Consider the following 20,122-nt stretch of genomic DNA (forward strand, 5'->3'; position numbering starts at 1 on the left):
CAATTCACAGACGATGGGAGAGGAAACAGATGCAGAGAGAAGTGATTTGAAGCCAGTCCCCCAGCAGGGGGACAGCAGAGACAGAAACAGACCCCACATCTCCTGGGCCCTAGTCTGCCACCCTAGCCACTAGGCCGTGCTGCATCTGGGGAGAGACAGGACCATCTCCCCCTCCCTAACCCTTACCTGTAGCGCTATACCTGCTTGTTATCTAGCACCTTCCCCCCACCTCCAATGAGGAATGTTTTCCAGACCTCCCTCCCCAGGGCCTCACTCAACCACCAATGAAATGCTGCCATCTCTGGGGTGGAACCTGATGGCTGTTCTGCACCAGGTATCCCACGCCGAACAGCCCATCCCCGGTTCAGGCCGGGATGCCGAGAAGGGCAGAGACGGGCAGTTGACACCGTAACGAGTGAGTAAGAGCTCAGGGTGTTGGGGTCAGATTCTGATCTCCGTTAACACCAGCTGAAACCAGGTGCAAGTCTTTTGATGTCAAGAGGTGGATTTACAGATGGGGGGTGTTTATATTTGGGTCCATTTATTTTTCTGCGACTAAACATCCCACTGGTTAAATCCCAGTTTGGATAATTCTGTGTCCCTAAAATTTTCCCCTTTGGACACCAACCCAGGACTCAGCAAAACCCGGGTGGAATTCCCTGCTCCTTCTGAGTAAGCTTGGGCAAGTCACTGCAGTCCATGCCTCGGTTTCCCCATCTGTGCATGGGGAGAGTAGCACTGGCCTACCTCGTGAGGCTAAACACATTCAAGAATGTGAGTTGCTCCAATAAGGGGTCCCACACAAGCACCACAGTAAGGCCGGTTAAGCTGTTGTGTGCTGTTAAAAACAGCCACTGCATTCCACCCCAGAGGCAGCTGCATTGCAGTGACCTAAACTGCCAGGGGAGATGGGGGAAGGCCCGAAGTATGAAAACAGCGACAGCTCCTAGACAGGGGGTTGGCAGGGAACATACGTTTAACTGGAACGCAGCGCAGGGGCGGAAAAGAGACGCATCCGAGCTCTGGTGACATGTTATTATAGAACTTTATTATCATTTCTACTGAGCTTTAGAAAACACGGTGGGCGTCAATGATAGAGACAGCTGGTACGTTCCACGGCAAACCCCCAACAGCCTGGGCATCCCTCCTGCCTTCGAAAATGCCACGACCGAACGGGGCAGCCCCGGATTTGCATGTGCCCCAGCTAGGCAGCGGCCTCACCTGATGCCCTTGGGGGCGGGGGGCACTCGATGCCCATCCGATGCCTCCCTGGCTTGGGTGGTCTGCGGGGATCGAACCCAGCACCTCCGGACCTAAAAAAGCACAAGCCTCTACCGTAGCAGCCTGAAAAAATCGCTATACATGACCTAGCCACTAAAGGAAGACAGAGCCAGGTGTGTCTGCCCAGTCAACAGCTTTTCCACCTGCCCCCGCCCCGGCCCATGCCCGGCCTCTCTAGGGCCTGGGCGGAGACACTGCATGCAGGGAAGGAACTGGCCTGGTTGGCTCCCACTCAGCCGAGGAAATTCCAGCCAGGGAGGGAGCCGGAACCCGAGCCGATGAGAAATTAAAATCCGCCGGCGCGTGGGGAGGGGTCAATGGTTCCATTGATTGCTGCGTTTGGCTTCGTTTCTGCCCCCTCCCGCCGGAGCTGGGAGATCCTTGGGGCCCGAAGAGGGATCAATGAAGCGTGGATCATATGCCAGCAAACATACCTCGAAATCAGAAGCTGTTTTATGCCCCTCCCTCCCCCACAAGTGACCCGGAGGAGAGCTGGCGAGGGTGGGGGATGGAGAGCAGGGGACATCTGGTCTTCCAGGGAGCGGGGAGGGTTGGAAATCAAAAAGCAAAGAGAAGGGCGGGTCGCAGCTGGCGTGGAGAGGCCCAGGTCGCAGCATGGAGCCCGGAGAGGCCAGGGCGCGCTCCGGGCCGTCGGTCCAGGCTGGCGCGCCGGCTCTTAGGAGTACATGGTGAGCTGCAGCCACTGCGGGGCAGAGCGGAAAAGCGGTCAGGAGAGAGCGAGCTGGGCCGGTCAATATGAAATACAGACTGCCCCGGCGGCAGGTGGGCTCGCAGAACCCAGCAGCGGGACAGGATTGGCCCCTGTTTTTAAGGTGGGGTGGGGGTGCGGGGCTGGGGGAGGGGCCATTCCCCATGGACCCCAGTAGGATTCTCCAGCTTTGCAGGGGCTGTGGGCTGCTCCTCACACTGCTGGGAAGATCCCTGGCCCCTGCTCCGCCCCCCCCGCGGAAGCCAGGCTGGACCCGCTAACCCCGGAGTTCCCGGCCAGCCCTGAGGGGTGGGGCAGGGGAAGAGGGAGGCAGGAACCACATCGGGGTCCCTTGCTAGACAGCAGGAAAGAAAAGGCCGGGGGGCAGCCAGCCTCCCGCCTCACTCACCTCCTGGATGTTCACCCGGATCTGCCCGTCCCCGTCCTTATCCAGAGACTTGAAGGCACCTGTAGGAGGAGAGGGGGAAGGGCGGCCTCATGGTTAACACACTGGGCTGGGACTCAGGAGAGCTCGGTTATCTGCGAGCGACCTGTGAGCCCTGGGGGGTGGGGGTGGGGGGGTGATAATCCTGCCTCTCTCCCCCTCCCCACTTGTCTATCTAGGCTGTCTAAATCTGGGGCAGGGACATCTCTCAGCACGTGTCTGCAGCACCCGGCACAACAGGAGCCACCCCGATCTTTATCCTCTGCTCATGGAGATAGAACCCAGGAGTCCTGGCTCCCAGCCCGCCCCCACTCTAATCATTAGCCCCCACTCCCCTCCTAGAGCTGGGAATAGAACCCAGGAGTCCTGGCTCCCAGCCACCCTCCCCCACAGTCACTCTAACCAGTACATCCCACTCCCCTCCTAGAGCTGGGAATAGAACCCAGGAGTCCTGGCTCCCAGCCCGCCCCCACTCTAACCATTAGCCCCCACTCCCCTCCTAGAGCTGGGAATAGAACCAGGAGTCCTGGCTCCCAGCCCGCCCCCCCCCCTAACCATTAGCCCCCACTCCCCCCCTAGAGCTGGGGATAGAACCCAGGAGTCCTGATCTCCATCCCTGTGCTCAGATCACTAACGAGCCACCTTCTCTCCAAGGCAAATGCCCCCCTTCCAGACAAATGCCCGTGACCCACCCCCCTGAAGTCACAACCCACAGGTCCAGAACCAGGAGGTTCCCCTGAATTGGTTAGGATTAACCCCTCGGTTTCCGGCTGGAGCGCCTAGTCACTGACAGAAATCCGTTTTGCCAGAGGCCAGGGCGGAGAGATCGAGATGAGAGAGAAACCAGTTCAGGTGGCATCATCTACCATTGCTGTTATTTTTTTGTATTATTTCTTGTATTAGCATAATGGGCCAGGCGATGTCTATTTTAGTGCTATTAAGTGTATTACGGTAGCACCTAGGGGCTCGCGTCATGGATCAGGCCCCCATTGTGCCAGGCGCTGTACAAACATGGAGCAAAACCCAGATGGGCGGGGCCCAGCTCACACTAGAGGCAGGGGTGGGAGGGGCGGATGGAGGGGGGGGGCAGAGGACCCCAGAACCCGCCCCTCCCCCCGCCCATCCCCAGGACCGACCCGCAGGCCACTTACGAAACATGGCGTCCAGGCGAACCAGGCAGCTGATGAAGTTGTCAAAGTCCATGTGGCCGTTCTCGTCTGAGTACCTGCGCACGATCATCTGATACAGCTGCTCGTTCAGCCGGAAGCCTGGGGGGGGAGTGGGGGGAGAGACAGTCACTCCCCATCCACCTGAGACAGCCCTTGTGGGTCCCCGTCCCCCCGCCCTCCCGCCAATCCCACCCCTCAGCGGCTCCTTACCCGCCGCCTCGAAGGCGCCTGGCAGCTCGCTGCTCCCGATGGTGCCGGATCGGTCCGTGTCGTACTGTTTGTAGACACACTGGGCGGGGGGAGGGGGACAAGTTGGTTATGGGATAAGAAAGTACCCCCCCAGCACAAACACACAGCCGCAGATTGGGACTGGGCAGGGAGGGGGACCACAGGCAGAGAGATGGCAGACATGGGCGCAGGGGGAAGGGAACAGAAGCCAAGATTCCTCCCCCCGCCCCTGAGAACGGCAGAGCGGGGGAGAGAAATAAGAAACCACCACCCCACCGCTCAAGTGGCTCATGGGGGGCAGGAGAGACACAACAGAGACACCCCACACACACACTAAAATGGCAGCCCCTCCCCAGAACGCTGGGGGGGAGCGGGGGCGGGGGGAACATCACAGGCAACGCAGCCCCTTAACTCTGCCCCAAGGAGGGGACTGTTTGGATCCCAGCTAGCCCCCTGCCGGACACCCCCGGTACCTCTGGCAGGTAGGCAGGGGAGCGACGCTGGGAATTCTGGGTACCCAGAAGGCAATGCAGCAGCAAAGCCCCCACACACGCAGGGCTGAACGTGACACATGTCAATTCCAGCCGGGAAGGCTCCTTGGAGTCCAGCACTCTTAAAAAGCCCCCCCCCAGACTGGGATCCCCAAGGTCTCTCGTTCCCCCTCCTGTCCCCACACCCGGAGGGGGGGTACGGTCGGGTCTCAGCCACACGTGATAGCCCCCCCCTCCCCCCACCTCTCTACCTGCCACTTCTTGACATTCCCCCACAAATACTTGAACTCCTCGAAGCCCAGCTTCCCGGTCGTGTCGCTCTGAAGCGCTCGAGGTCAAGGAACAAAGACGTCGGCCAAAGCCACCCGGGGCCCCGCCAAGCCGCAGGGAGGGGATCCGGCAGCACGGGGGCCTTCAACATGCGTGGAAACGGCCCCCCGAGACTCTCACCTGTGCAGGGGATCTCCCCAGCCAGCGTGGAGTTGGGCATACGGAGCCCAGCACAGGGGGCAGATCGGGAGCGTGGCCAGAGCACACTGCCCTGTGGCTATTCCCTGCCCCCCAGAGCCCACAGGGGGCGGATCGGGGGTATGGCCAGAGCGCACTGCCCTGTGGCTATTCCCTGCCCGGCAGGGCCCATAGGGGGCAGATCGGGGGCGTGGCCAGAGCACACTGCCCTGTGGCTATTCCCTGCCCCCCCAAGCCCATAGGGGGTGAAGTGTGAGTTAGGGCAGCCCGGAGACTGATAGCAGGGGCTGGGCAGGGCCTAGAATATAGGGAGAGCAAAGGGGGCTTAAAGCCCCCACCGCCCATCCCTGCCCCAGGCACAGAGGACACGGGAGCTTTGAATCAGGCCCTGGTATCTTTAAAGGCTCCTGGGCTCGGACGTCAGTTTAGGAGGAGGATACATCCATGACGGCCACCATGCTGCGACAGGTGTCAATCCCGAACCCGTCCGTCTTCAGGTCGGGATCTGGAAGGCAAGAGAGCAGGTTCGGGCAATGACGTGGGAGGCGTAAATACGACAGGGCTCCAGGCCCCGGAGCTCTGCACGGCATCGACGCTACTGCCTCTGGGGTGTGGAGTCCAGTGCCAGGCAGCTCAATGCCATGGAGATACCAGAAGTTCAGCATCGTCCCCCATTGCTCAGAGAGGACGGCCGGCTAGCTCAGACACCAGATATGGGCTGGAGGCAGGACACTCTGGCCCGCGTTATACAGGGCAGGCGAGATGATCACAAAAGTCCCTTAAAACCGATGAATCTAGGAAACCACAGCATGGACAGCAGCTCGCCTGAGGTCACACCCCGAGCCAGCCAGGAATGGAACTCAGGAGTCCTGGCATTCCCTAGGTCCCCTGTAGCATCAGGACGGACAATTACCAAGCACCACAGGACAGCTGTGCTCTGGGAGGCAGGGTCCAGCCAGCCCGGACCTTTTAACCATCTCGTAAATGAATCAACCGACGCGGGGTTTGATTTAAACGGACCGCGGGTCCCACTTACGTCTGGTCACCACCTTGTTGAGAATGTTCATCAGCTCAGTGGCGCTCACTTCCATATCCTGTCGCAAAGCACAGAGACAAGGGGGACGTCACAGCGGGCTGGAGTAACGCTCGCCCTGCCTGGTCTCTCTGGAGCACGTCGACCCGCAGGGAGCCACCTCCCAGCTGCTCCTGGATGGAGGCGGCCGCCCCCTTGGACCCATTCCTCACCCCATAACTAGGGCCCTACCAAATTCACGGTCCATTTTGGTCAATTTCACGGTCATAGGATTTTAAAAATTGTAAATTTCATTATTTCAATCTGAAATTTCACGGGGCTGTAATTATAGGAGTCCTGACCCAAAAAGGAGTTGTGTGTGTGTGTGGGGGGGTGGGGGGGTGTCATGAGGTTATTGTAGGGGGGGTTGCCATACTGCTACCCTTACTTCTATGCTGCTGTTGCTGGGGGGGCGCTGCCTTCAGAGCTGGGCGCCCGGCCAGCAGCTGCCGATCTCCAGCTGCCCAGCTCTGACGGCAGCGCAGAAGTAAGGGTGACAACCTTGTGACCCCCCTGCAACTCCCTTTTGGGTCAAGAGCCCCAATTTGAGAAATGCTGGTCTCCCCCGTGACATCTGTATAGTACAGGGTAAAAGCACACAAAAGACCAGATTTCACAGGGGGCGACCAGATTTCACGGCCTGTGACACGTTTTTCATGGCCGTGAATTTGGTAGGGCCCTACCCATAACTCAACTAGAGTCCCATGCTGCAAAGGATTCTGGGCAGGGCTATCTACAGAGAGGAAAGGTCACAGGGCAACCAGAGGCCTTTGCTTCTGGGGCCTGACTTGCAAAGCAGTTGTGAATTGGCTGAGAATCAGTCCCGAGGAGGGCCTCGGTGAAAAGTTTGGCCCAGGGAGATGCCCTCAGGGCTGGGCCGGGGCCCCTTTCTGATGGATGCAAAGAGCGAGGACGGCAAAATACTTACATCTCCAGCCAGCTGCGTGAAGAGGCGGCGAAACTGGCGTACTTCCTCGCTCTCGTTAGCTTCCACGTTGGAGAAGTGGCTGCGAGGGGGCTGGGGGGGAGGGGTAGAAAGAAAAGGAAAGTTACAAAATATAAATAGCCCGGGTGGGTTAAAGATATATCTATGTCTCTCCACTGACCCAAAGGATCACCCACCGGCAGGTGCAGATGCCTTAGCAAAAAACGTTTAAGCATCTGAAACGGAGACCTAGTCCAAGAGGAGGGGATACCTGGGAACCCTGCTCTTGTTTGGATAGACAAGGAAAGCAGGAGACGTTCGGCTCGTTGCAAGGTGGGTTTGGATATTTTATAAGCAGGTTGGGGGGGGGGATCGTTAGCAGAAAGCGTTTTCTCCCAAGAGTGCCTTGAGCTAAAGAGGGCTGGACAGGGAGAACCCCCAAAGGGCCAGATACTCAGATGGTGTCAATCAGGAACGAGACAGGCTTCCCGGTGGGGTAAATGGGTGTCACTCCACTGGTGTCAGATCCCCAGCTGGTGTAAACGAGTGTCACTCCATTGGAGTCAATGGGGCCAGATCCCCCGCCAGGGCACACCCGCCTTACTCCATTGACTTCAAGAGAACCAGTTTACCCCACCAGAGGAGAATCTGGCTCCAGGAAAGACAATCTGAATTAATAAAAGCCACTTTCCCCTCCCTTTCCAGTCAGTGAGATTTTCTTTGCAGGGCACTATCCAGTTCTCCAGTCATCCACGGCGTCCTCCAGGACAAACAGGGAAAAGGAGACCTGAATTTCTAACGTACGACATGCCACCTTGGGCTGTCTTTGTCTCCATAAGTAAGCAACCAAGGACATGAGGCCCAGGGCCGGCTCTGGCTTTTTTGCCACCCTAGGCAAAAAAGCCAACCGCCGCCTCTCTGCTCCCCTGCCCCCAGCACAGCAAGGGAGGGCGCCGAGCCCGGCCGCGCAATCCCCGACTGGCCGGAGTGCCGGGAGGAGGGCGGCAAGCCCGCCGCGGCTCCGCTCTCCCCGGCGGCCAGAGAGCTGGGGGGAGGGCAGAGATCCCACTGCGGCTCTCTGCTCTCCCCGGCGGCCGGAGTGCCGCAGGGAGAGCGGCGAGCCCAGTCGCGGCCCCGCTCTCAGGCCGGAGCACCCCGCCGCGCCGCCCCAAGCACATGCTTGGTGGGCTGGTGCCTGGAGCCGGCCCTGATGAGGCCCATTTACTTCTCTTTGCAAATCACTTTAAAAAAACAAAGCAAACCGCAGAACACTTCCTGGTGGGCAGACGCCTGCATTCACGCGGCTTACCCCCACCAAGGCAATGGGGCTCCGTGCCGGAGGACCCTCCCCCATACGCCTGGCTACAAACTCAGCACCTCCAGGGCCCATGTTAGTAGCTGACAGGAGTCGTTAGAACCGGCTGTGATCAGGACTTACCGGTGGCTCCGGATTATACTGAGCTGCTGCTTCGCTGTGACACAGGGGGAAAGAAAGAGGAAACCGTTACGAAGGGTCTTTTATAAACACACAAGTTATTATAGATTTGCATTATGGCAGCATCAGCAAAGAGCAGGGCCCCGTCGGGCCGGGCGGTGCCCAGACCCCGGCCGAGAGCGGGGCCCCGTCGCGCCGGGCACACCCCGGCCAAGAGCGGGGCCCCGTCGCGCCGGGCGCTGCACAGAACCTGACTGAGACCAGGGCTCCGTTGGGCCGGGCGCCGCGCAGACCCCGGCCGAGAGCAGGGCCCCGTCGCGCCGGGCGCCGCACAGAACATGACTGAGACAGTACCTGCTCCCAAGAGCTTCCAATTTGCATAGACAAGGGAATAGTTATTATTCCCGTTTTACAGATGGGGATACGGAGGCCCAGAGAGATGCAGTGATTTGCCCAAGATCACACAGGGAGCCCAGTAGTGGAGCCAGGCATTGAATCCAGATCCCCCGAGTCCCAGTCCAGTTCCTTAATATTTAATGTATTTAATATTTCGAGTGCTATAGAAGAGAGGTGGCTGAGGCCAAAAGCATCCCGGAAGTGAAGATACGGCTGTGGTCAAGTGAAACAATGCACCTGAAAGATGTAACAGGAATCACCTTTTAGTTGTGTGTCTGGACAGTGCCTGGCACCATGGGGTCTTGGCCCACTCGTGGGGTTCCTAGGGTGCCACCATAATACATGTAAGAGCACCTCCCTGCTATACAGAGGGGGAAACTGAGGCACAGAGCCACATCCAGGCTCTCACAGAGACAACAGCAGAGCTGGGAACAGAACTAAGGGCTCCTATCTCCCAGTCCAGTGTTCTAGCCACTAGACCACGCTGCCTCCCCTACACACAATACATGGCATGACAAACTGCAGAACCACTTTCTAATTTAGAGGTAGATCCCTGTATAAACAGCTGCCACACCCCACCCCCAGAGGCGGCTGCATTTCAGTGGGTGAGGGATCCCTGCATATATGGTTTGCCAGGCGCTATGCATGGAAAGCGCTGGAGGAATATCAGTGATGAGAGAAGAGCCCAGCATCGGGGAAGAACCGAGGCAGGGACAGAGAAAACAGGGACTCTCCCCTGCGCTCGTCTAGGGGCACGGGCAGGGTTTTCCTGGGGCCTGTGCCTCTAGCTAGTTCCCCCTATGTGGGCAAACCAGTCTGACCGAAAACCGAAGCAAGGCAGAGCCGCCCAGCCAGCCCTAATCCCCAGCCCTCCCCGCCCCCCGCAATCAATAGGCCAGGGCACCGCATTCAAAGCAACACCTCCTAGCCAAGGAGAATCCACTTCCCCCAAGAGGCCACAGGATTCTGGGGTTCAAGCCCGACCAGTAAGGGGATGGGTCACTGCCTGCCCTGTGCCTTCAATGCCCTGGCTTTACCCAGCCTGCAGGCTAAAACCAGGACCCCTCCAGCCCCGAAATCGCCCTGGAGGGACCAGCCCCTCTCACTGGGCCCCCACCGAGAAAGCAACAGGTCCTCTGCCTCTCCTCCATCCCAACAAGCAGACACTCCACCGAGCTCGATCAGCGGCTGGTGATTTAGAGATGAAAGCCAAGCGAGTAGATTCACAAAGGCCCGTGGGTCAAGTGATGCCAAGTAACAGGGAGAAAGGCCGAGACGGGAATTAAAGGGGAAACGAGCAAGACACAATCTTTGTTCAAGACGCCTCTACTCGCCCACTCTCCTGTCCAGCTCTGTGACAGAGATCAAAGTGCTCAGATCCGTTGTCTCGGCCTGCCAGCACCTCACCCAGCCTGGGTGAACCCCAAAACCCCACATGCTCCTCTGGTGCCCCGGCGCCAATAGATCCCAGAAGGATCTGGGATACGTTCCCAGAGAGTAGTGACCAGTGATTCGCAATCATGCTGGAAGGGCATAACGAGTGGGGTCCCGCAGGGATCAGTCCTGGGTCCCGTTCTGATCAATATCTTCATCAGTGAGTTAGATAATGGCAGAGCGAGGAAACTTATCAAGTTTGCAGACGATACCAAGCTGGGAGGGGTTGCAAGTGCTTTGGAGGAGAGGATTATAATCCAGAAACCGGAAAGATGCTCTGAAGTAAATAGGATGAAATTCAACATGGACAAATGCAAAGTACTCCACTTAGAAAGGAACAATCAGTTGCACGCATACACAAAGGGAAAGGACCGCCTAGGAAGGAGTACTGCGGAAAAGGGTCTGGGGGTCAGAGTGGACCACAAGCTAAATATGAGTGAACAGTGTCACCCTGTTGCAAAAAAGAAAGTGAAGTCATTCTGGGCTGTATTAGCAGGCGTGTTGTAAGCAAGACACGAGAAGTAATTCTTCCACTCTACTCCGCGCTGAGTAGGTCTCAGCTGGAGTATTGTGTCCCGTTCTGGGCGCCGCATTTCGGGAAAAATGTGGAGAAACTGGAGCAAGTCCAGAGGAGAGTGTGAACACGGACGCAACCAATAAACGGGCCCTTACAGCAAAGAACAATATCGGCAGGGACACAGGCAGCCTCTTTAGGACCTGGCTAGGGAGCCTTTCACCCACAGGTTCACCGGTTCGAATCTGGCCTGGCTGAAAATTGTTACACTCCCCACCCCGGATGGCTGTATGGTGGCCCCTGCCTGTAATGAATTCGGGAGGTCTCAGTCCAGTTCCTAGCGAGATCTATGCCCCTGGCACATAATCCACTACCCTACCTGGCCACTCAACAGCCACCAGGGCGGACCTCTCCTCTCCTCTCACCCTCTAAAGCGGGTCCCTCCGGGTTGGGGCAGGGCACAGCAGCTGGGAATGAGAGACCGACCCAGCCACTGCCCTGCTGGGTGACTTCGGGCACGTCATCTACTGGGCCTCAGTTTCCCCGTCTGTAAAATGGGGATGATGACATGTAAAAGGTTGTTATAAAGAGGACAGTGATTCTTCACATCCATTGGAGGCAAGGACAAGAAGGGATTGGCTTAACTGGCAGGAAGGGAGATTTAGGTGAGGTATTAGGAAAAACTTTCTAACTCTCAGGGGAGTTCGGCTCTGGAACAGGCGATCAAGGGAGGTTGTGGGATCCCCACTGTTGGAGGTTATTAAGAGCAGGCTGGAAAAACCCCTCTCAGACATGGTCTAGGTTTACTTGGCCCTGCCTCAGTGCTGGGGGGGGGGGGGGGGGGGAAGAGGTGTGGATTAGGTGATCTCTCGAGGTCCCTTCCAGTCCGACATCTCTGTGATTCTGCCCTCCTTAATACAGCGCTTTGAGAGCTACAGATGAAAAATGCTAGACAAGAGCGAAGTATTGGTATTACCGCCCTGCAGATCCAGACACTCAAGCCAGCACCTTCGGCCAGCAAACAGGACAACATCAATTAAGGAGCCTGTCTGGGGTTTCTTCTCCCACTATTGGAGACTGGCACAATCAAACTCATCCCGCTGTCCTTGATCCAAAGGCACTCCCCCCTGCCTCCCCCGCAATTCGATCCGAGAAAAGAACCCAGGAGTCCTAGTGCCCAGACCCCCGCTCTCAAGTTGTCCAAAGTCTACAAGGAGGAAAAGATGCACATTGATCTCTCTGGGCCTCAGTTCCTCCATCTAGAAAACGGGGTAATGAGCCTTCCTTCTTCGGTCTTATCTATTGAAATGGCAAAGGCTGTCTCTTAAAGTGTGTCTGGGCAGCGCCCAGTGCGACAGGGCCCTGATCTCGGTCACTGTGCGTCTGTGCAGCGCCAGGCGCGACGGGGCCCCGATCTCTGTTATTGTCTGTCTGGGCAGCGCCCGGCCCGACGGGCCCCGATCTCGGTCGCTGTGTGTCTGGGCAGCGCCCGGCCCGACGGGCCCCGATCTCGGTCGCTGTGTGTCTGGGCAGCGCCCGGCCTGACGGGGCCCTGATCTCGGTCACTGTGTGTCTGGGCAGCGCCTGGCGCGTCGGGGCCCTGATCTCGGTCATGGAGCCCTGGCAATACCAATAACAACAACGACGAGGCTACGTACGAACCTGATGGCATTGATCACTCCTCCAATGATGCCCATGGCTCCGCCACCGCCTCCCCCACCTCCAGCCCGTCCTCCTCCACCGCCACCACTCAGGAATCCTCCGATCACATTCCCAATGTTCCCTCCGAAGCCTCCACCTCCTCCGCCTCCTCCCCCTCCTCCTCCTCCTCCAAGGAAGTTCTTGACGAGGAACATCGGGGCGGTTTCCTAGCTGGGGGAAGACCTGCGAAAAGATGGGTTGGAAAGAAAACAGACAAAGGGCTGGTCAGTTTCACTCTCCCTCAACCCACTGGTGGTCCTGCAGTGGCCTTGGTCTACAAAGCGCTGCCCCCCCTTTCCCCTTGGGGAGACGACGTCTCTCTCAGGCAGGTTTTCAGCACAGACGCTTTGTTCAGGAGTAACTGCCCCCTCCGCCCCACACACAGTGTTTGCTCAGTGTACCTCGCCACAGAAGCTGCTCATAGGTGGGGAAGCAGGATGCTGTGGGAAGCGGCTGGCACAAGCGCCTGGTTAGTTAGGCACACTCCCGGACAATGTCAGGGCCCAAACCTGCAGGGGACCGGTGCCCTCTAGCTCCTGGAGGGGTAGGGCCCCAGCACCTGGCAGGATCTAGATCGGGTGTTGCCAAAACAGGGAATCAAACTGGAGATTAACCACTGGAATCTGGTGCCGTGCTTTTGCAGATAGACAGCGCGCTGGGAGGGAAGCAGGGTCTAGTAGTTAGAGTGGAGGGGACTCCTGGGTTCTAATCTCAGCTCTGGAAGGGAGCAGGGGGGGCTGGTGGCCAGGACTCCTGGGTTCTAATCTCAGCTCTGGAAGGGGAGCAGAGGGGGCTGGGAGCCAGGACTCCTGGGTTCTAATCTCAGCTCTGGAAGGGAGCGGGGGGGCTGGTGGCCAGGCTTCTCACATTCTATTCCAAGTTGTGGGCGGGGAGCAGGGACTAGTGGTTAGAGCGGGGAGGACAGGGGCTAGGAGCCAGGACTCCTGGGTTCTAACCCCAGCTCTGGAAGGGGAGCACGGGGGCTGGGAAGCCAGGACTCTCACGGGGGAGTGGTATCTAGTGGTAAGAGCAGCAGAGCTGGGAGCCAGGACTCCTGGGTTCTAGCCCCAGCTCTGAAAACACTTCAAAGTCCCCAACTTTGAGAAAAGCTTTTCCACCGTCAGGCTGAGACGGACAACGCCTGCGACCCAACGAACCCCAGCCAACCCACCGCACAGAAACAAAACGAGCAAGAAAGAGGCGAAATTAATAAAAAACAGCAAAAGAAAACCCCAAATCCCTACCCCAGGCAGGATCTTTCCCCCCAAAAAGGGAGACACGGCAGAGACTCTATGAAATCCACAAGGGATTTTGCTAGTGGAAAAAGCCCGGATACACCGGTGATGGGCAACAATACAAATGACAGAACTCTGGAATCTCTCTCTCTCTGTACATCTGTTCTGAGCTCTGGGAGAGGAACGCAGTCAGCTCAGAGAGGACTGATGGGCGGTTTGGGGGGAAGGGTCAGGACTCCTGGGTTCTATCCCCAGTTCTGGCAGTGGGATGTACTCTAGCACAGAGCCCTGACCCGAACCTGACAGGACCAACTACAAGCGTTGGGTCTGTGTCAGGTGGGAAAACTGTGCCCCTCACTCCACAGGACGCAGCAGCGGGCAGTAGACGGCCGGGGCAGGACACGCAGCCACCGCTGTGCCAACCCCACGGGCAGGAGGTGCCAGTGGCACGGCCACCGGTTTGGGGAGAAGGGTTGGGTCAGAAAATGACTCCATCGGCTCAGGTTTGGGTCGGACCTAAAAATTAAGCACAAGCAGCCCCTAGTCTAGAAGTTGGATTGGGAGAGACTGGAAGTCAGGCCTCCCAGCTCTGCCACTAACTTCCCGTGTGATCTCAGGCCAGTCACGCCCTCGTTCTGTGCCTCAGTTTCCCCTGCTGTGAAACGGGGAAAGCACCCGCCATAAACACCTAGCGGGACCGCCAGGGTTCATTTAAAAACTGGCCGGTGCTGCCGAGGGACACAGAAGAACTTTGTTTCGTTAGCGACTGTTTTCCCTCGTCTCTTTTCAGCGGGCGAAATCACCAGCCAGTTTCAGCGGAGCGGGTAGATCTTTGGACGATTTAATGCCGGCGCTGCAGGAACTGCGGCGCCCAGACGATGCAAATCGGAGAACACTGGGGCATTGTCTACGCCTACGGGGCATTTATAAGCGGGGCGGGGGGAAGAAAGGTGACAGGGCTGAACTGGCCCCATGTCAGCTGCCCACAAAACGCATCTGCTGACTTGCCCCGGGGCAGTCGGGGAGAACAAGCCAGATTCTATCGCGCTTGATGCACGAGATGCAGGATCCCCAGCAAAGCCCCAGCGGATTCCCGTGGCTTGATTTGCAGGCCAATGCGATCTGCCTGGGCCCCCGTAGGTCTCTGCCAAGACACCTTTAGCACGCGACACCCCGAGGCCAGTCTAGCTCACAGGACAAGCGGGGTACGACAGTAAAAGCCATATGGACTCAGCTACCCACCTTTCCCTCTGTTTAATTGAGTGCGGTGGGGGAATGAAACAGGAGTCCTGGCTGCTCTAACCACTAGACCCCACTCCCCTCCCAGAGTTGGGAACAGAACCCAGGAGTCCTGGCTCCCAGCCTTGCTGTTCTAACCACTAAACCCCACTCCCCTTCCACCTGTAAAGAGAACCCGGGAGTCCTGGCTCCCAGCCCCCCTGCTCTAACCACTAAACCCCACTCTCCTCCCCGAGCTGGTAACAGAACCCAGGAGTCCTGTCTCCCAGCCTTGCTGTTCTAACCACTAAACCCCACTCCCCTTCCACCTGTAAAGAGAACCCAGGAGTCCTGGCTCCCATCCCCCCTGCTCTAACCACCAGACCCCACTGCCTGCACTCTGCGCCTGAGACCCCTGAACAGAACCCAGAAGCTATGAGGCCTCGACCCGTCCTCCGGGCCGCACAAAAGCGAGCGGAGCGCCCCAGAGCCGGAACTGCAGCTGCCCGGGGGCAGGCAAGCTGGGGGCAGGCGTCAGCTGGGGAAAGGAGCAGATGCTAGAGCCGCGAGCGGCCTCTGGGCACCAGGCCAGAAGCCTGGGGGGAAGAGAGAGACAATGGGGCGTTGTCTCCACAGGAGCAGCTGGGGGGGGGGGGGAGGAAGGTTAGTGGGGGGGACATGAGCTGGGTCAGAGGAGTCACACAAACACACATGGTCCCCGTGGGGGAGAGGTATCCGCGTTCCCCGGGGTGAGAGGAATCCAGTATAAAGGGGGTCAAGAGATCCCTGTGGGGAAAGGAATCCAGTGTAAGGAGGAAGCAAGCGATTCCCTGAAATCCAGGTGGAGGAGAAGAAATCCAGTGTAAACGCTGGCAAGAAATCGCCCCCGAAAGAAGGATCCCAGGAGGAGGGATGGTGGGACGGTGATCAGAGGTGGAAGTTGTTCCCGGGGCGGGGGAGGAATCCAGTGGGTGGCGGGCGAAGGGGAAGAGAGAATCTAGTCCTAAGAGGATCCCCCTAGAGCAGGGGTTCTCCACCAGGCCTACGCATACCCCTGGGGTCCATCAACTCCGCCTCGTTTTACAACAGGCTGCATAAGAAGCACTAGCGAGGCCAGGACAAACTAAAATTTCAGACCGCCCAGGACTCGTGTAGACGATCCACCGAAACGGAAGTACAATATTGATATTCCGATGGATTGCTTTTAGAAGGCTCTGGTCAAAAGGAGACTGTCAGCCAGTCCTGGGACACTTTGGTCTTTTGAGGTCTGGTTTGGCAAGCAAGTCGGTCTTAAGCGAGGGGCAATTTGGGGGTGCGCGAGAGTCGCGAAAGGGGGACAGTCGTCTGGACAGGTTGAGAGCCGCTGCCCTAGAGATCCTAGGGGAGGAATCCAAAGAGAGCAGAAAGTTGGAGGGGTAAAGGGATGGAGTGGGAGGGGAGAAAGGGCCCCAGCGTAGGAATGGAGGGTAGATTTCAAGGGATCTAATGGGGCAAAGGGGTTCCCGGATAGGGATTTAGAATCTTGCTATAGAGGGAGGAATCCAGAGGGACACGTCTCCAGGGAAGGGAGAAGGATAGAGAGGATGGAGGAGGGGAAGGATTCAGTGTGTGAAGAGCTGAAATCTCCAGGGAAGAAAAGAGGGGATCCAGAGGGAGGGAATCAGAGACCCTCCAGGGGGAAGGGCAGGAATCCAATGTGGGGAGGATTCAAAAGGGAATCCCGGGGAAGAAAAGGGAGGGGATCCAGTGTGCATGGGGGCAGGAGGGGAACCCCCAGGGGAAAGGAGGGGATCCCATGTACACAGGGAATCCCCAGGGAAGAAGAGATCCAATCCACATGGGGGACCAGACGGGGATCCCAGGGGAAAGGGGAGGGGATCCAGTGTGGAGGGGGGAATCCCAGGGAAGGGAGAAGATCCCCAGTGCATGGGGATCAGAAGGGGGATCCCCATAGGAAGGGAGGTGATCCAGTGTGCAGAGAGCAGGAGGCGATCCAGTGCTCAGGGAGCAGAAGGGGATCCCGGGGGAAGGGAGGAAATCCAGTGCATGGTGATCAGGAGGGGATCCCAGGAAAGGGGGATCCAGTGTGCAGGGGGATCCCAGGGGAAGGGGAGGGGATCCAGTGCTCAGAGGGCAGAAGGGATCCTGGGGGGAAGGGAGGGGATCCCAGGGGGAAGGGAAGGGGATCCAGTGTGCAGGGGGATCCCAGAGGAAAGGGAGGAAATCCGGGGGGGCTGGAGGGGATCCCCAGGGAAAGGGAGGGGATCCAGTGTGCAGGGGGATCCCAGGGGAAAGGGAGGGAATCCGGGGGGGCGGAGGGGATCCCCAGGGAAAGGGAGGGGATCCGGGGGGCCGGAGCGGATCCCCAGGGGGAAGGGAGGGGATTTCCCAGGGGGAAGGGAGGGGATCCCGGGGGAAAGGGAGGGGATCTGGGGGGCCGGAGGGGATTCCCCAGGGAAAGGGAGGGGATCAGAAGGGGAGGGGATCCAGTGGGCGGGGGGGATCCGGTGCACGAGCGGCCCACAGCCCCAGGGATCTGGGGCAGCGGAAGCCAGGGAGAGGCGGGCAGGACGGGGGCCAGCAGTGGAGGGGAAGGAGCCGGGGACCCAGCGGGAGGCGGGGTGGCGCCCCGGGTGCCCCCAGCCCTACCTGCGGGAGGCGATGCGGGGCTCCGGGCTCTGCCTGCAGCGGGCCTGTGCCAGCGGCCGGGACGGGACTGCGGGACCCACCACGCCCGAGCGAGTCACTGCGGCGGGGCGGGCCCTAGAGCCGCAGCCACAGGCGCCTCCCCGATCCACCGGGGCCCTAGTGCCGCCCGCCTGGCGGAGAGAGAACCCAGGCGTCCTGGCTCCCAGCCCCCTGCCCCCTGCTCTAACCACTTGACCCCACTTCCCTGCCAGAGCTGGGGAAAGAACCCAGGAGTCCTGGCTCCTAGCGCCCTGCCCCCCTGCTCTAACCACTAGATCCCACTCCCCTCCCAGAGCTGGGGAAAGAACCCAGGAGTCCTGGCTCCCAGCTCCCCCGCTCTAACCACTAGATCCCATTCTCCCCTCCCCCTCCCCCCCGAGCTGGGGAAAGAACCCAGGAGCCCTGGCTTAATTCAGTGTAACCATTGTTAGGGTGGATAGATGCCCAAAGCTAAACGTACCCCATGCGGGGCTCCAACCCACAACCCCAGAGAAAGACCCATCGGCCTCCATAGCTGAATTAGCCACTCGGGATGTGGTAACTCCCCACAGGCAGCTCTCCCATTAGCCTGAGTAGGATCTCGGAGACGCCAGCCAACACAAATCCGCCCCAGGTACTCCTTAGATGGGGGGCTTAGTGGTTAGTGTTGGGGGAGTGGGATTCAGGACTTCGGGGTTCTATTCCCATGGACAGTGGGATGGAGTTCCAGGGGTCAGGATGCCTGGGTTCTCCTCCCCGCCTGGGCTCTCCTGGTTAGAGCAGGGTGGAGCTGGGAAGCACGATTAGTGGGGCCCAGTTCTCAGCTCCGGGAGGGGAGTGAAGTCTAATGGTTAGATTATTACTGGTATTAGGGTAGCACCTACGAGCCCCAGTTCTGGACAAGGACGTGACCCCCCGTGAGGCGCTCTACAGCAGTGCCCGGGGGGGTCAGGACCTTGAGGGCTGAGTTCCCTGCAAGCTGATCCCCAGGTAAGCCAACGAGGCTCTGCATGGGCATAGACCTGCCTAGGATCGAGGCCCTTAGGCGGAGGGGAGACACATGGACATTATCACCCATGCTCAGCGCTTATGTGCCCCGCTGCTCTGCACCGGGGACAGGTTCTGCTCCTGGAGTGACTCTGGATTGGCCCAGATGTCAACACCAATCAGAATCCAGCACCCAGACTCAACAGGTTGTGGGTGCATGGGTGGATTTAGCTACATCCTGTTTCTTTAAGGGAGTTAGATCTCCGCCCCTTACTCTTCACTCCCCCCCCCCCCCCATCTCTCTTTAGCTGCAGGCAGTTCAACTATGAGGCGGAGTGGAAAAAAAACTCATTGTGGTTTCCCCAGGAAAAGGGGCGTGGGGAGGGAAGCTCCCTGCTCTGAATCAGGTGCCTGGAATGTGAGCCTACAGGGTCTCCCTGCACATCCCTTCCAGGAAGGGTTGATTCAGACTCTGAAAACATGTGAGGATGGGCGAGGAGAGTTGGTTACAATGGGCTGGGTGCTCTCACTGGTTTACACCCGCAGGGGAATCTGGCCCCCTTGACTCCAATACAGTTAGGTTAATTTCCACCTCTGGGAATTTGGCTCATCGACGCCAATAGACTGATGCCGATTTACTCCGGCTGGAGATCTGGCTTCAGAGCCTTTCCCGGCAGCACAAGTGACCCATTTGCTCCTGGACAGGGCTTTCTGCGGTCCTGCATCGCGTTCCTCCTAGATACACAGTGAGACTGAGTTTCCGCACGGTCACTGTCACCATGGAGAGTGAGTGGGAAATGCTATGGTGTTAGGTGCAAGGTACTGGAGAACCAGGCCCTGCTGAGGATTGTCCAATGATGATATGATGCTCTTAGACACCAGATCTCAAGGTACTTTGCAAAGGAAGGCACCAGTATCATTATCCTCATTGTACAGCTGGGGAAACTGAGGCAGGGGCCGGGGAAGCGACTTGCCCACCATCACCTGGAGCCCAGCCCAGGTCGGCTGAGTCTCAGTACCGTGCCTTGTCCACTAGACCACGTTGCCTAAGGCCCAAAAGGCAAAATTAGCAAAGGCTTAGGTAGCAGATGCTGCTTTGGGGGAGGGGGGTTAATACAGCATCATGCAGCCTGCAGGGGGGGAGAGGGGAGAGACCTGGGGTGTTTCCATTTAATGCAGGCAGCTTCAGTTGTAGTTTTCACGGCAGAGCAGGGCACAAGCTTCCCCCCAGGGTGCCCAGCCCGGGCCTGGGGGCAGTGGCTGTAGGGACCGGTTTATTGGCAATATGGTGAGGTGGCTCAGTGGGGGGCGCTCTCCCCTGGCAGTCAGGGGTGGCTCCAAAGCTTCAAGGTGGGACTCTAGTCCCTGGCCCCTGGATTGGGAGGAGCTCATTTTTCACCCTTCCTCACCCTCCCAGCCCCTAGTATCACAAAGGGGAGGAATTATTTTTTCGCCCCTCCGCCGGGTTGGCACTTTCCCCCCGGTCCCTGCTTCCCGGATGGGGGTGCGGGGACGTTTCGCCCCTCCCCGGGATTGGCACTTTCCCGCTCCCACCCCCTCACCCCCCCGGGACCCTGCTTCCCTGATTAGCAAGGGGGAGGGTGTTTCGCGCCTCCACCGGGTTGGCACTTTCCCCCCGGCCCCTGATTCCCTGATTGGTGTGTGTGGGGGGGTGTTTCGCTCCTTCCCGGGGTTGGCACTTTTCCCCCGGGCCCTGATTCCCGGATTGGCGGGGGGGGGGGGGGCG

The 20,122-nt window shown here is 58.7% G+C and overlaps 1 protein-coding gene across 2 annotated transcripts; it reads right to left on the reverse strand.

Annotated features, from left to right (window-relative positions):
• Positions 1-1,026: 1,026 nt before the first annotated feature.
• On the reverse strand, positions 1,027-17,488 carry CAPNS1 (calpain small subunit 1). 2 transcript variants are annotated; one of them, XM_034792632.1, is made up of 11 exons: positions 17,371-17,488; positions 12,230-12,451; positions 8,227-8,260; positions 6,792-6,881; positions 5,828-5,885; positions 5,232-5,296; positions 4,575-4,643; positions 3,815-3,893; positions 3,587-3,703; positions 2,400-2,458; positions 1,027-1,984 (listed from the first exon to the last, which is right to left on the reverse strand). In XM_034792632.1, the coding sequence occupies exons 2-11, from the start codon at positions 12,421-12,423 to the stop codon at positions 1,958-1,960; spliced, it is 792 nt and encodes a 263-aa protein (XP_034648523.1). In that variant the 5' UTR covers positions 12,424-12,451; positions 17,371-17,488; the 3' UTR covers positions 1,027-1,957. The 2 variants fall into 2 exon arrangements, with proteins under 2 accessions (XP_034648523.1, XP_034648522.1); XM_034792631.1 differs by having other exon boundaries at positions 12,230-12,466; positions 17,371-17,482.
• Between the last annotated feature and the right edge of the window lie 2,634 nt (positions 17,489-20,122).

This window comes from Trachemys scripta, chromosome 16 (assembly GCF_013100865.1).
Source record: "Trachemys scripta elegans isolate TJP31775 chromosome 16, CAS_Tse_1.0, whole genome shotgun sequence".
In the NCBI taxonomy this organism is placed as follows: Eukaryota; Metazoa; Chordata; order Testudines; family Emydidae; genus Trachemys; species Trachemys scripta.